The sequence below is a fragment of the Cebus imitator genome, unplaced genomic scaffold (genome assembly GCF_001604975.1).
Source record: "Cebus imitator isolate Cc_AM_T3 unplaced genomic scaffold, Cebus_imitator-1.0 Scaffold234, whole genome shotgun sequence".
Classification (NCBI taxonomy): domain Eukaryota; kingdom Metazoa; phylum Chordata; class Mammalia; order Primates; family Cebidae; genus Cebus; species Cebus imitator.
The window spans coordinates 664,710-679,843 of record NW_016107549.1 but is presented as its reverse complement, the minus strand read 5'-3'; the positions used below and the strand labels follow the sequence as shown (position 1 = coordinate 679,843).

The 15,134-nt window shown below is 56.3% G+C and overlaps 3 protein-coding genes across 3 annotated transcripts in view; 2 read left to right on the top strand and 1 right to left on the bottom strand.

Annotated features, from left to right (window-relative positions):
• The first annotated feature begins 204 nt into the window (after positions 1–204).
• Positions 205–3,876, top strand: NANOS3 (nanos C2HC-type zinc finger 3). The gene is made up of 2 exons (XM_017497664.2): positions 205–1,497; positions 3,083–3,876. Exons 1-2 carry the CDS (start codon positions 1,020–1,022, stop codon positions 3,145–3,147), a joined length of 543 nt encoding a protein of 180 aa, XP_017353153.1. The 5' UTR covers positions 205–1,019; the 3' UTR covers positions 3,148–3,876.
• Positions 3,877–4,955: 1,079 nt separating this feature from the next.
• The window catches only part of BRME1 (break repair meiotic recombinase recruitment factor 1), a 25,349-nt gene continuing 15,170 nt past the window's right edge, over positions 4,956–15,134 (bottom strand). The window contains 6 exon segments of the mRNA XM_037727546.1: positions 4,956–5,173; positions 5,210–5,493; positions 5,496–5,572; positions 5,918–6,010; positions 8,521–8,615; positions 13,635–14,909. Coding sequence (XP_037583474.1) covers positions 5,081–5,173; positions 5,210–5,493; positions 5,496–5,572; positions 5,918–6,010; positions 8,521–8,615; positions 13,635–14,909 — 1,917 coding nt within the window. The 3' untranslated portion in view covers positions 4,956–5,080.
• On the top strand, positions 9,566–9,883 carry LOC108281951 (cytochrome c, somatic-like). Its single transcript, XM_037727547.1, has one exon. The coding sequence runs from the start codon at positions 9,566–9,568 to the stop codon at positions 9,881–9,883; it is 318 nt and encodes a 105-aa protein (XP_037583475.1).

Sequence of the window (15,134 nt, the reverse complement as noted above, 5' to 3'; positions counted from 1 at the left end):
TTGCTCTGTTACCCAGACTGGAGTGCAGTGGCTTGATCTCGGCTCACCACAACCTCCACCTCTTGGGTTCGAGCAATTCTGCTGCCTCAGCCTCCCGAGTAGCTAGGATCACGGGCACCCGCCACCACACCCAGCTAATTTTTTTTTTTTTTTGTATTTTTAACAGAGACAGGGTTTCGCTATTTTAGCCAGGCTGGTCTTGAACTCCTGACCGCAGGTGATCCAGCTGTCTCAGCCTCCCAAAGTGCTGTGATTACAAGCATGAGCCACCCTGCCAGCCTGGTGGTTGACTTTATAAATAACTGCATGGGCAGATGGCTTCAAACGTGTTTGCTCATCCATGAAATGGGGGTCCCACTAAGAAAACCACGTGAAAATTCTTGGAGGGAGACCAGAGCTGGGGGCATGCGGCGGGACCCTTCCTCCCTACCCACCCCCCAACCAGCCCGTGAGCCTGGAACCTCCACACCCCTTTCAGAGGCAGCTGGAGGATCAGCAGCCTCCCCCGGACTGAACACACACAAAGAGCCCAGGGGCACCTGGCCACTCCCCGCCCAGGGGAAGGAAGAAAAAGTTAGAAAGAAGTTACTAAGTTACTGGTAACTGCTAGTCTTTGGAGGTGGGGTTTCCAACCCTTCCTCCCCATCCACCAGTTGGGCTGGAGGGCAAAGGACTCCTACAAGGAGGGGAGGCAGGGTAGCCCCCCAATTCCCTGGCGATGTGTACATGGGGGTGTGGGGCACATCTTTGGGTGTCCCACCTGTGTCCCACTGGCCCCCAGCACAGCCAGAGGCCATGCAAGCCCTTGGGAGGTGCATTAATGGGGCACCAAGCCCCCCTGTGACAATAGGGAACCTCCCACAGCCTGCTCCTCCCTCTTCACACCCACTTGGAAGTAAAAGGAGGGTCGGCCAGCCCAGACTCCCAGGCTCCGGAGAGGGGAAGGAAGGGGCAGCAGAGAGGGACAGAAGGCGGGAGCGTGGGCCAGGCAGGGTTTCTTGTCGCTGTATCTCCCAGCTATGGGGACCTTTGACCTGTGGACAGATTACCTGGGTTTGGCACGCCTGGTTAGGGCTCTGAGTGGGAAAGAGGGGCCTGAGACTAGGCTGAACCCCCAGCCAGAGCCAGAGGAGCCAGTGCCAGAGCCGGTGCCAACACCAGGACCCCAGGAGGAGAAGCACTGCCTGGAGCCCTCGCCAGCTCCCGAACGCCTGTGTTCTTTCTGCAAACACAACGGGGAGTCCCGGGCCATCTACCTGTCCCACGTGCTGAAGGACGAGGCTGGCAGGGTGCTGTGTCCCATCCTGCGGGACTACGTGTGCCCCCAGTGTGGCGCCACGCGTGAGCGCGCCCACACCCGACGCTTCTGCCCGCTCACCGGCCAGGGCTACACCTCCGTCTACAGCCACACAACCCGAAACTCGGCGGGCAAGAAGCTGGTCCGGCCTGACAAGGCGAAGACACAGGACTCGGGCCACCGCCGAGGAGGAGGAGCAGGTGCCTGCACAGGTGGCTGGGGGGGGGACCTGTCCCAGGATAGGGGCTGAGCCCTCTGTGAAGTAAAATTAGCCCCAGTACCTTCCTCCAACGGTTGGGGGAAGACGTTAGAGAGAGCTTAGAACAGCAGTTTATTTTATTATTTATTATTACTATTTTTTAGATGAGTCTCGCTCTTGTCCGCCCCAGGCTGGAGTGCAATGGTGTGATCTCGGCTCACTGCAACCTCCGTCTCCTGGGTTCAAGCAATTCTTCAGCCTCAGCTTCCTGAGTAGCTGGGATTACAGGCCCCTGCCACCACACCCGGCTATTTTTTGTACTTTTAGTAGAGACGGGGTTTCACTATGTTGGCCAGGCTGGTCTTGAACTCCTGACCTCAGGTGATCAGCCCACCTTGGCCTCCCAAAGTGCTGGGATTACAGGTGTGAGCCACAGTGCCCAGCCCGCAAAAAAGACTTTTATGATTTTATTTTTACTTATTTTTTATTTTTATTTTTTTTTTGAGATGGAGTCTCACTTTGTCGCCCAGGCTAGAGTTCAGTGCTGCTATCTCAGCTCATTGCAACCTCTGCCTCCTGGGTTCAAGCAATTTTTCTTCTTCAGCCTCCCGAGAAGCTGGAATTACAGGCATGCACCACCATGCCTGGCTGATTTTGGGGGGCATTTTTAGTAGAAACAGCGTGTCACCATGTTGGCCAGGCTGATCTTAAACTCCTGACCTCAAGTGATCTGCCTGCCTCGGCCTCCCGAAGTGCTGGGATTATAGACAGGAGCCACTGCGCCCAGCTGGTTATTACAGGTACAGAAAGAAGAACTGACCGGGCGCGGTGGCTCACATCTGTAATCTCAGCACTTTGGGAGGCCAAGGCGGGCAAATCACGAGGTCGGGAGTTCAAGACCAGCCTGACTAACATGGTGAAACCCGTCTCTACTAAAAATACAAAAATTGCCCTGCCGTGGTGGCGCGCACTTGTAAACCCAGCTACTTGGGAAGCTGAGGCAGGAGAATCACTTGAACCGGGAGGTGGAGGTTGCAGTGGGCCGACAGAGCAAGACTCTTGTCTCAAAAAAACCAAAACAAAAGTTTGAAAGACTGCCTCCGGGAGAAGACAGTGTTCCCTGTGAGGTTTGATGCTGATGCGGTCCCGCTGGGAGATGCTGGAGGCTAAAAGGACATAGAGAAGATGGTGTCAGAATTTTCCGTTTTTCCCTTTAAGCCGTAGGTAGTAGGAAAACTTGCTTCCCTGGGCTTAGAGGCCGGGGCCGGGGGAGCCCCCACCACCGCATTGGCACAGAAAGGCTGCCCGCGGCCGGCCTCCCTGGTTAACTTCTGGGGGAGCCCAGAGCACGGCGGCCACGAGAGGGCAGCATGGTCGCGGAATGGGAACTCCTGCGCTTTGTCTCAGCTCTGGGTCCCGGCGGGGCCTCCCGACGGAGCCGCGGACGTAACGGGGTCGCTGTCTCCGGAGCAGCCCCTGGGTGGCGCCAAAGCCCCGGCAGCCCCGGAGGCCGCGTCCTTGGGTAACGTGGGGAGCACTGAGTCATCGCCTGTGATTAAGCATTTCTCTCCCTCCTCCTCCGCCAGGTTTCAGAGGTGCCGGGAAGTCTGAGCCTTCGCCCTCCTCCGGCTCTCCTTCCATGTCCACCTAGGAGGCCGGTGCGGGGAGGCCGCCTACACCGGGGGAAGGGCACCTGGCCTCTGCTGAATTTCCAGGAAGATCACCTTAGGAGGACCGTCCCTACTCCCAGACCCTTCCCCCAGTTTGGGCTTGATCCCTGGGACGCAGGTGCTGTCTGGGGTTGGCGAAGGAACAGCTGAAATCGCCCCGCCCTTTCTGCCATGGTGTGTTCCGCCCACAGCTGCCATCTCCTGGACGCTGGGCAGCCAGTCAGCACTCAATAAATGCTTATTTATGGATCAGCGACGGACAAGGCCTGGTCTTGGGACAAGGTGTAGTGTGAACCTTGCTGGGAATCCTGTACCCAGATCTCCCCTTGTTCTCTGAATTCCGGGATCCTGAGGTGCCAGGGTGGGCTGCTTTGTGCAGAGAAACTTTGGGGTAGCCTGGGGGGTGGGTTCCAGCACCTCAAAACCAGATTGAGATCATGAGACCCTTTCTGTGGACATTTGGTCTTTCCAAACTCCCCTCCAGCCACCCCCTGCACTGACATGTAAGATGGGTGGACTCTCCCCATCTCACCCCCCCAGCCCTGTACTGGAGGTGGGGGCTTCATTTGAGGAAGAAATTGAGGGACAGCTAGACAGAGACCCCCCCATCCTCCTCATGAAGGAAGGTGAATGTGTGTTATGGATATACCAGTGAGAAGCCGAGCAGTTTAGAGCAAGGGAGGGACACTTAGGGGGCAGAGAATGGGACCATGTCCTGGGGGTTGGGCAGGGGTGGGGGCCTGGGTAGGTTTGGGCAGGAGCGGGAGAAAAATGGGGCTCTGTTATCCTGGCAGGATAGGGGGATGGGGAGTTGCATGTGAGGGAATCCCCACACCCCTGCCTGCCTCCTCCGCCCCAGATCTTGTACTGCTGGGGTGACAGGTGGCAGTGCTTAGGAAACCAGAGTGCCCACTGTGCAGTCCACATTCTACCCTCGGTCCACAAACCGGCCTGGGGTCTGGGCGCTGGGCCCACACAGCCTCCTGCGGTCTGGGCGGGGAGCAGGAGGCTTTCCGACTTGAACTGGAACCAGAGGCCCTGGGGATGGGGGTGGGCCTTTGCAGACAGCTGGGGCGTGGAGGGGAGGACGGAGGGGGAAGTGGAGAGGAGACCTGGGGGACTGGGCTCACACCGAGGCAGGCATGTCCTGGAGGGCAGGGGCTCATACCCGCCCTGCTCTTTCCTCCCCTCCTGCATTGGGTCACCAGGGTGTAGGATCACAGGGCGGGAAGCAGATCCTGCTTGAGCTGTGGGAGCTGGAGAGCAGGAGTCATAGAGTGCTTCATAATGGCAAAGGTCCAGTCAGCCTTTCCATGACAGGTTTCACAAAGGCATAGTTTGCTGTAAGCCGGGAGTGACAGCAGCACCGATGGCTGCTACAGGATTGTCATCTGGCTGATGTGAGCCTTGCGTGGGATGAGGGGAAGCACGCCTCTGGCTGTGTTTGCATCATAACAACCTCCCAGGATGGCCCCCTTCCTGGCTCGGGCCTGCAGGCAGCTTGTCCGGTGAGGGCCAGGCCACCGGAGCGCTGGACTCAAACCCTGCAGCCTGCTGATCGCCAGGCCGTCTCTTCGGCTTCCGCTCCACAGGTACCTGCGTGAGTGCTCAAGGGCCTGCATAGACACCGGCACACGGTCACCTGGCCCTGGAGACTCGACCCCCCTTGCTTTCCCAGGGGAGCTGAGGCATAAAACTCGCAGAGGGTGGGGGGAGGAGGAAGAGGGTAGAAGGTTTGTGGGCAGAATGTGAAGGAACTGAAGGCTCAGCCCCAAACACCACATGGGGCCTCATTACAGAATCATTTATTATGGGTCTTCCCAGAAGAAATAAAATGGAAATCAGGAGAAAGAAAACAAAGGGAGCTCTCTTCTCCAGGAAAGAAACAAATTCTGAACCTTCCATAACCTTGACTCAGGAGCCTAACATTTGCAAATCCCAACAGGATGCGCCCTGCTTGGAGGCGGCCATGGCGGGCTTTCTAGAGTTCAGGCCTGCCTGAAGCCACTGGGGCTGCGGGACAGGTTCCCTCCCTGAAGCCAAAGGGGGCTGCTGACCTTGACCCTGGCCAGGCGAGGACCTCAGGGCCTCCTTTGTGTGGTCCATTAGAGACCAACTTCCGGGCAACTGAAGGGGGTTTGTGGGGTCCGTTAGGACCCCTGGGAGTATCTTGGAGGAGATCAAAACTATCAGGTCACCCATGGGGGCCCACAGGCATGGGGGCTGGGTGGCAAAGGAAAAAGACCTCAGAGCCGCCGACAACTCCCTCCAGGGTTGGTCCCCTCGAGGGACATCCCCAGGCCCCTTTGAAGGGTAAGGCAGTGGGCTTTGCCTCCTGGCTTTGTCTTCCTGTAGTTGAGGCGTTTGAAGGCTTCCAGGTCCCGGTGAGTGCCCATGATCAGCCGGCTTTGGGGAAACAGGCACGTGTGTGGGGCTCAGCGGTCACCAAGTGACAGGGGGGCTGCGCCTCACAGCCACATGGTCACTGATGACTCGGGTACACACACAGCTCACACATGTGCACACAACCAGAACGAGTGTGGCAGCACAGGCTGGGCCTGTTCCAGCCCTTCAGAGCCCATGTTCTGCAAAGGACAGGGGAGAGGGGGCCGCCGAGGGCCCAGCGGCAGTGGGGTGCCTGACCCTCGCCACCCACCCAGGCGCTTTGCGCTTCAGTCCCTCCCTGCTCCTCTGGGTCCCCACTGGCCTCCCGCAGCCCCCGTGCCCTGTGAGTCCAAGCCCACCCCATACTTCAGGTTGGAGAGCTCAACGATGAGGCCACGCACGATGTTGGTGGCGTCCTCCATCCTGGGGGCCTCACAGGCCTGGATCCCCACGAAGGTCCTGGCAGGCAGGGAAGCAGCAGGGAAGAAGTTAAAAGTGGCCCAGCCTCACCGGACTACCAGAGCTCTCCAGTAGAGGGGCTTCCGCTGGCCTCACGCCGGCCTTTCTAGGTGTCCAGCCTGTCCTCTGTTCACGACAGAGCCCTGACGGCCAACTCAGCTGGCTCCACAGCCCAGCAGGCCCAGAACTCAGCCCCTTCTCTCCCCTGCCTCCCCCTGCCCTCTTGCTCCCTGCATGCACCGGGCACTGAATGTGGAAACCTGGCTCAGAGGCAGGCCCTCCCCTCCTGGTGGTCCACCCCTCAGACCCTGCACCACCTGCCTGCCCCGTGCCCTCTCCTCATCCCCCCTTCTCCCCTCCCCCCTGCTCGAGCCACACTGGAGTCCTGGCCATTCCTGGAGCACCTCTCACTCAAGACAGTGGAATGTGCTTTTCCTGAAGTCTCCTCCTCGGTGGTGGGGGATGGGCGGTGGCTCCCCTGAGCACCCCTTACATTTTAACTCCTTCTCTGCTGCCTTTTTCTCCCCAGCACTCTGACATCTGATCATCTAATCTGCTCCCTGTCTCTCATGTCCCCACACCCTGAATCCCCTACTAGCACCAAACTCTGTTTTCCCACACTGCCTCACCAGCACCCAGGGCAGTGCCAGAAAAGCTGGCCCCAGATGGCATTCATATCCATGGAAGGTTTGGGAGGCCGGGGCGGGAGGATGGCCTGGGCCCAGGAGTTCAGAACCAGCCTTGGCAACATAGTGAGACCCCATCTCTACAAATAATACAAAATTGGCCAGGCGTGGTGGTGCATGCCTGTAGTCCCAGCAACTCAGGAGGATGAAGTGGGAGGATCACTTGAGCCCGGGAGATGGAGGCTATAGTAAGCTATGATCACACCACCACACACCAGCCTGGGCAACAGAGCAAGATTCTATATCAAAAATATACCGTCAGGCACTGTGGCTCGTGCCTGTAATGTCACCATGGCAAAATCTCATCTCTAAAAAAATATACAAAATTAGCCGGGTATGGTAATGGGCTAATTTTGTGTGCGACCACCTGTAGTCTCAGCTACTTAAGAGGCTGAAGTTGGAGAATCACACAAGTGAGCCCAGGAGAGGCTGCAGCGAGCTGAGGTTGTGCCACTGCACTCCAACCTGGTGATGGGAGCAAGACGGTGTCTCAAATAAAAAAAAAAAACCACGGAAGAGCAGAGCAGAGGAGCCATAGAACAGCTGCCACTCAGACACAGGCACCGCAGGGGGCAGGTGGGGAAGTGGGAGTCACCCACCCTAAACCCGCCCATGCCCTAGGCTTGGCAGCACCGCTGGGACTGCCACTTTGGAAACTGCTGTCCTGCTCCTCCTGCCTTGGTCACCCCGAGGTGGCTGGCAGCCTCTGGGCCTTAGCCTCTTGTGTGTGTCATTCAGCCTTAAGCCACCAAACCAGACCCCAGGACCCTCTGGGAGCTTCCAGACATCCAGGGCGGTGGGGAGGAGAGCTGTACTGGCCCGGATGTGAAATCTTCCTGCCATTTACTCAAACCACAGCGGCCCGCTCTGATGAACTGCCACTGGTCCACACGCAGGTTGTGTGTGTGGATGGGGGAGGCGGCCAGTGGCACAGCAGGTGCAAGTCCCAGGGAGTGAGGGCAGGAGGGGGGGACAGAGCCACCCTCTGCTGCGGGGGAGAGGAAGAGGAGCAGGAGGAGGGGGAGGAAGGGGGAAGGGGAGGGGGGAAGGGAAGGTGGAAGGGCAGAGTAAGGGCCACAGCCAAGGGCTGAGTCCCAAAAAACCCTCCTCCACCCCCACGCCCCTCCCCCCACCAGACAGAAACAGAAACTTGGCCATAAATAATTGATGAGCCACTGCCTCTGCAAAGAGGCAGGTTCAAGTACCAGGTAACAGAAAAGGTGGCTGGCTGCCCAGTGCTGGCTGCAAGGAGGGCTGCGGGAGAGCAGCGGAGGAGGGGACAGGCTGCAGGGACCCTGGGCATGGTGTAGGGGAGAGGGCCCTCCTCACACACAGGAGGCTGGAGCAGGCTCAGCCTGTGGGAGGGAGGAAGTGCATCACCTGGGGCAGGAGCCAAGTGGGAGGGAGGAGGTGAGGGCAGGTTAGAGTCACTCCAACACCCGCCTGGTGCCAGAGCTAGTAACAGCTCCAAGACGGTCTCAGCCACCAGCTCTGAGCCCTGTCTGGGTCCCCTCCCCTTCCCAGAGACTCAGGAGGAAGCTCTGGCCCCTCCTCCCAGAGAGAAACAACCCACAGAGCCAGGGGCACTATCCCAGGGCTCCTGGGGAGGTGCTGTTTGGGTGCCCATCACTGGTCACTGTAGCCTGTTCCTCTGCTTTTGGGAATCAGGGGAACGTGTGCAGTTTAAAAGACAGGGCTCAGCTCCCCTGTTGGAATGAGGAAGTTGAGGCCTAGGGAGGGAGAACTGAGGTCCCTCCGTCTGTCACCCTGTGTGGTAAAATTGGTGAGGGTCCTGGAGCCCCTTCTCCCCCACCCCGCACCTACCTCGGCTGGGCCCTGGTCACTGCAACAGGGTCTTCACTGGCGTGTGGGCTGGGGCCAGGCCAGCAAGGGCCCGGCTTGCTCCCCAAAGGAAAGAGCTGGAAAGAGAGCACAAGGAGTGAGCAGCCGGGCCCGGGCTGGGCAAGCTCTGCACGGGAGAACCGTTAGTTAGTCATACTGGCACCTCTGGCTTCACCGTGGCCACAGCAGGTCACACCGGGGGCAGCTGGGGCTCCTGCAGAGGAAGAGAAGGACCAGGGAGGAGCTCTGCGATGGGGAGACCCGGGGCTACCAGCCTGGGCCGTGCCTGCCCTTTCCCCTCAGAAAGAAAAAGGCCACAGCAATGCCAAACCCAACCTTGGTGTCCGCTCCTGGGCCCGGAACTCCCCCAGGCTGATCTGAGCAGTGGGGAGCCCCACTGTGCCGTGAGTTCTCTGGCCCTGACATCGCTGCAGTCTCCTGCAGGTACAGAGAAAACGCCAAGGAGTGGCAACTGCAGTGAAGTGAGTCGTCTACCTTGGCTGAATACGCCACGCACATCCCGTTAGGAAAAGAGTCTGCAAATACAACACGAGGGGGAAAGTCCCAGTGAATACAGGGGAAAGCCAGGTAACTCCAAGGGTGGTTTAATTTCTATTGGAAATTGTCAAGCTCCATCACAGTGGTGACCTACAATGAGCCACTCTGGGCGTGGTGGCTCATGCCTGTAATCCCAGAACTTTGGGAGGCTGAGGTGGGAGGATTGAGGCCAAGAGTTCTAGACCAGCCTGGGCCACATGGCAAGACCCTGTCTCTACAAAAAAATACAAAAATTAGCTGGTCATGGTGGCACATGCCTGTGGTCCCAGCTACTCGGAAGGCTGAGGCAGGAGCGCGGGAGGCTGAGGCTGCAGTGAGCTGTGATTGTGCCGCTGCACTCCAGCCTGGGCAACACAGCAAGGCCCTGTCTCCAAAATTTAAATTAAATTAAATGACTCCGAGACAGTGGGATGTCTGGCTTCCCAGTGGTAACCTTTGTTGCGCCAGCAACAAAAAATGAGAATTAAATATGGGTGATGTTGAGAAAGGGAAGAAAATTTGTGTTCAGAAGTGTTCCCAGGGCCACACTGTGGAAAAGGGAGGCAAGCACGAGAATGGGCCTAATCTCCATGGTATCTTTGGGCGGAAGACAGGTTGGGCCGCGGGATTCTCTTACACTGACGCCAATAAGAACACAGACATCACCTGGGGAGAGGATACATTGATGGAGTATTTGGAGAATCCCATGAAGTACATCCTTGGAACAAAAGTGATCTTTGCCGGCATTAAGAAGAAGGGAGAAAGGGCAGACTTGATAGCTTATCTCAGAAAAGTTACTAATGAGTAACAATTGGCCACTGCCTGATTGATGTGTACCATACTTTGTCTGGTACTCTGCCTTATTTATGTGTACATACACATGTCTCATGACTTTATGTGTACCATACTTTAATAGATCTCATACACCAGAATTTACATGATGAATGAATGACAGAATATTTTGTTGGGCAGTCCTGATTTAAAACTAAGACTGGCTTGTGGTTAAATAAGTATGTTCAATTTTTGAATTTTAATAGTAATTCCAATTTAGTAAATGCTATCACTGTTTATCCCTTCTAAAGATATGATTAGACTTCGTTAGGAATGTTAAACTTTTCACAGATGGTGAGTGCCATCTTAAAACTTACTGGAGATTGGTTTTATGTTTAGATTTATGTAACCGGTATGTGAATATATTTAAATATGGGGGAAATTCCTTCACCGTCTCAGAACCAAGCAAAGGTTCACCTGTGTTTTGTGTTCATTTGCCTCTTAAAGGCAAGGGTTGAAGACAAAGAGGTAGCAATGGTTACTTTATGTTTTGGCCTTAACTATGCCAATCCAATTAGAATTCCCTGTGTTTACAATGGTTTTTACTTATCAAAAGGCATTTTAGTTTTTACTTACTGAAAAGCATTTTAGTGTGGGCTATGTGTAATATCAAAAATTACTTGGCCGGGCGCGGTGGCTCAAGCCTGTAATCCCAGCACTTTGGGAGGCCGAGGTGGGTGGATCACGAGGTCAAGAGATCAAGACCATCCTGGTCAACATGGTGAAACCCCGTCTCTATTAAAAATACAAAAAATTACCTGGGCATGGTGGCGCGTGCCTGTAATCCCAGCTACTCAGGAAGCTGAGGCAGGAGAATTGCCTGAACCCAGGAGGCGGAGGTTGCGGTGAGCCGAGATCGCGCCATTGCACTCCAGCCTGGGTAACAAGAGCGAAACTCCGTCTCAAAAAAAAAAAAAAAAAAAACAAGAAAAATTACTTAACACTTCACACATTTTATAGATGATCTATAAGGTCACATGCTTTTAAAACAGTAGCCAATTAAACTTCACTCTTGAATTCTTTATAATCTAAGTCAAAGTAAGTTATAATTTAGGATTGTCTTTTTTGTATCCGACGGAGTTTCACTCTTGTTACCCAGGCTGGAGTGCAATGGCGCGATCTCGGCTCACCGCAACCTCCGCCTCCTGGGTTCAGGCAATTCTCCTGCCTCAGCCTCCTGAGTAGCTGGGACTACAGGCACACGCCACCGTGCCCAGCTAATTTTTTGTAGTTTTAGTAGAGACGGGGTTTCACCATGTTGACCAGGATGGTCTTGATCTCTTGACCTTGTGATCCACCCGCCTCGGCCTCCCAAAGTGCTGGGATTACAGGCTTGAGCCACCGCGCCCGGCCCAGGATTGTCTTTAAACAGCCATTCAGAAACAAAACCGTACAACTGCTGTGTATTTGTGATTGGGAATGGTGCTTTTGCCAACTTAAAACGATTAAAGTAGAGGAGATACACACAAATTTAAAAATTATGTGTGATCATAAGACAAGATAATTAAAAAGAAAACCACAGATCATGAAAAAAATAAAAATAAAAAATAAATTAAATGACTCCATACGCAGACTGCAGAGGCTCCACCGGTCGAGGAGCACGTGCAGAGGAGCTATGAGACGGTAACAGCACATCCTCCCGTGACAAGACCTTGCGGTTTGAGGTTTGAAAGCTGTCTCTGCTGTGTCCCTCCGAGTCCCCTCCTCTAGCACAGTGTGTGACCACAGTAAGGTCAGGAGGAGGCACTGAGATGGTCCTCATGACCCATCTTTGCTGTGCCTGGGTGCCCCTGCCCACGCCGGGAGACATGGGCCTCAGCCTTCCTGCCAGGAGCCGCCCAGAACCTTCCCACGGGAATGTGTTCCTTGCCTGGGTCGCCTTGACTTGCTGGGGAACGCCTGGTGTCAAAACCAAACACGCCCAGGCCCTGGCAGTGCTGTCAAGCGGGGCCTCCTCCCCTGGCCGGAGAAAGGCTGCTGATGCTGGTCAGGTCTGACTACCCTGGCTGTCTGTCGGGGTCCCCCTGAGTCTGGATTTCCGGGTCTTTTTCCAAACTCGAAGTTTGGCAGCCCATTTAGGAGGGCTCGGGCTTCACCTGCTAGATGCCACCTTGGCACACTTGGCCCCAAACACCCTAATCATTCCCCAGCCTTCTCCAAGCCACTGCCCACGAGACCACAGACTGCAGGCATTGGAGGCGGCTCTGCTCTTGAGCTAGGGATCTGCATTTTTCAGGTGTGAGGCTCATAAAATTTCAGCTGAGTTCAGCACCTGAACTCCTGCCTTTCCCATGTGCTCGTGTTTAGGCTCTACCACTGAACCGCACTGTGACTCCTATTTTTTTTTTTTTTTTTGAGACAGGGTTTCACTCTGTCACCCAGGCTGCAGTACAGTGGCATGATTCAGCTCACTGCAATCTCAACCTCCTGGGCTCAAGTGATTCTCCCTCCTCAACCTCCCAAGTAGCTGGGACTGCACCCGTGCACCCCCAAGCCCAGCTAATTTTTTTTTTTTTTGAGATACAGTTTCGCTCTTGTTGCCCAGGCTGGAGTGCAATGGTGTGATCTCAGCTCACGGCAACCTCCACCTCCTGGGTTCAAGCAATCCTTCTGCCTCAGCCTCCCAAGTAGCTGGGATTACAGACATACGCTACCACACCTGGCTAATTTTTTATATTTTTAGTCGAGATGGGGTTTCTCCACATTTGGTCAGGCTGGTCTCAAACTCCTGACCTCAGGTGATCCACCTGCCTTGGCCTCCCAAAGTGCTAGGGTTACAGGTGGGAGCCACTGTGCCTGGCCATGAATTTTTTTTTTTTTTTTAAACATCTGAACACAAGGACAGCCAAAGAAACAGAAGCTGACATCTGAAAAGCAAATCGAGCTCTGTGTTCCAGGACACGGCGGCTGGGCATGACCTCCTCCCCTCCTGCCTACCTCACCTCCGGCAGGCGCAGGAACTCCAGAGTCTTCGCTGCCACACCCAGTGTGTGCACAGAGAACCGCCTACCTCCCAGGGCGTGGCTGTGAAGCCCTCAGCCCAGGCTCAGGCGTTCCAACGGCTGGGGAGGTCGCTCTTCCCCTGGGGGCAGGGCTGAAGCAAGGCTGCCACCTGCCCAGACAGGAGAACAAGCGCCAACGGCTGGCACTGGCTCTGGAGCCAGAGAAGGCCACATCCGGGCAGCGCTGCTGGGGGGCAGATCCCTGAAGGAGGGAAAGCCCTTACAAGTTCTGGCAGAAAAACCAAATTACTTAGGTATGTTTGGGAAAGAATCATATCAGGATCCTCAGAGGACCCTAAGGAGATGGGCAAAGCCTCTTTGGCAGCTTGGGAGTGAAGCCCCCTCCCCAGGCCCAGCTTCTCCCCAGGCCCCACTGTGTCCACAGCCCTCAACACATCTCCTGAGACCCCATGGCCAGGGTCAAGCACTGAAGCGGAAGCTGCCAGGGGCTGGCATTCCTGGGAACTCCAGTTCAATGCAGGAGGCCCTGGCTGAGAATGCAGCTTTCTGTCACCACCCTGGATGTGTCAACAACCACCCAAAGGCAGGTCTGCACTTTCTGGAAAACCACACCCACTAGAGCTGCAACTCCTTGTCAGTGGTTGTGTAAATGGAACGCCGTGAACCCCAGCTCCCCCTCCACCACTGCGCTGTGTGAGGAGGGGGCTTGTGGATGTTGGGTACCTGCCCTGGGCAGGTATGTCTGTCACTCAGGGCAGCTCTCACCTGCTCAGGTGGGGCTTCGAAGTCAGAGGCATCCAGGGCATCCTGTATCTGGCTGTCTGGCAGGAAGTCGAGCTCCACAGCTGAAGAGTCTGCCCAGGTGGCCTGGTCTGCAGAATGAGGCAGGTGGTCTCGCTGCCCTGCCAGGTCCAAGGTGGTGTCTGGACCGCCCTGCTGGGTCCCAGGCTCCTGAAGAGGGCCGTCTGCTGCTGCTTTGTGTTCCAGCAGAACAGAGGCTTGTGGGGACAGACCGAGCCCCTCGAGGTCTTGTTCAAGGTTCTGGCTGCCTGACTCGGCTGCCTCTTGAGCAGGGCCTGGCTCCTGCTTCTGGCCGACACGTGGACCTGTGTCCAGGGCTGGATGGCTGGAATCTCCAGCCCCCATCATGGGCTGTCCGCTCCCAGGTGCCAGAACCAGGGAGGCTGCAGGGCCCACTGGGACGTCATCCGGGGGGTTGTCGTCCTGCCCTGCCTCCCCTCTCCCTCCGGTGGTTTCCCCAGTGAGTGGGCTGCAGCCTGGCAGGGCTCTCCCGTGGCCTCCATCAGCGGCCTTCCTCTCGGGAGAGGCAGGTGACATGGCGCAGACCTGCCTGTCAGGCCCAGCCACCTCCAGAGCCTTCTCTTCCAGCTCAGTGGGGTCTGTGCTCAGGTCTGTGATGACACCCATCCCAAGGGACGAGCATTCCAGGCTGCTATGAGTCCCTTCCCTTTCCCTGCCCATCCTGCTGGGGGTCTGCTGGGAGTCAGGGGAGCCCTGGGCCACAGACCTGGGTTCCAGACACCAAGAGGTAGGGCCGAGTCCCAAAGCAGAGCCCGAGGTAGGAACTGAGGCTGGGGCGCAGGGGACATCACCTCCCTCCTCCTGGGGCCCTCCAGGCAGGCCAGCCCCTCCTGTCCTTTGGGCTCCTCCCTCCTGGGGGGCTCCTCTGTCTGGCTCCTTCCCCTCAGAATCGCTGCTTGGCAGGTGTTCCTTTTGGCCACGATCACCGGGAGCCCTCTCTGTCTCAGGCCTGCTATCGTCGGTCCCTTGTTCTAACAGGTGGTCCTGGCTGGCCCTCTGTGAGGTGGACCACCCCGTCCCCCTGCCTGGAGGGTCCTCAGGCTGAGAATCCCCACTGCTGGACACAGCTTTCACGGGGCTCTGGCTGCTCTGCTTAGGGTGGGCACCGTCTGCCTGCATTGGGTCCCCTGGCTCTGTGGCCTCCTGGAGGGGGAGCCCCAGAGTCTCCACTAGCGGCTGGCATCCTGCCTGCTGGGCGCTGGACTCTGGCAGTGTTTCCTGTGGAGAGAAAAAGACTCAGCCCCAGGGCCTTTGATAACCAAGTTCTCTGAAGAGTTTTCTATTAGATTGCCCCAAAAGTAACTGTGGGTTTTGTCATTACTTTTATTTATTTTTTTTTTTGAGACGGAGTTTCGCTCTTGTTACCCAGGCTGGAGTGCAATGGCGCGATCTCGGCTCACCGCAACCTCCGCCTCCTGGGTTCAGGCAATTCTCCTGCCTCAG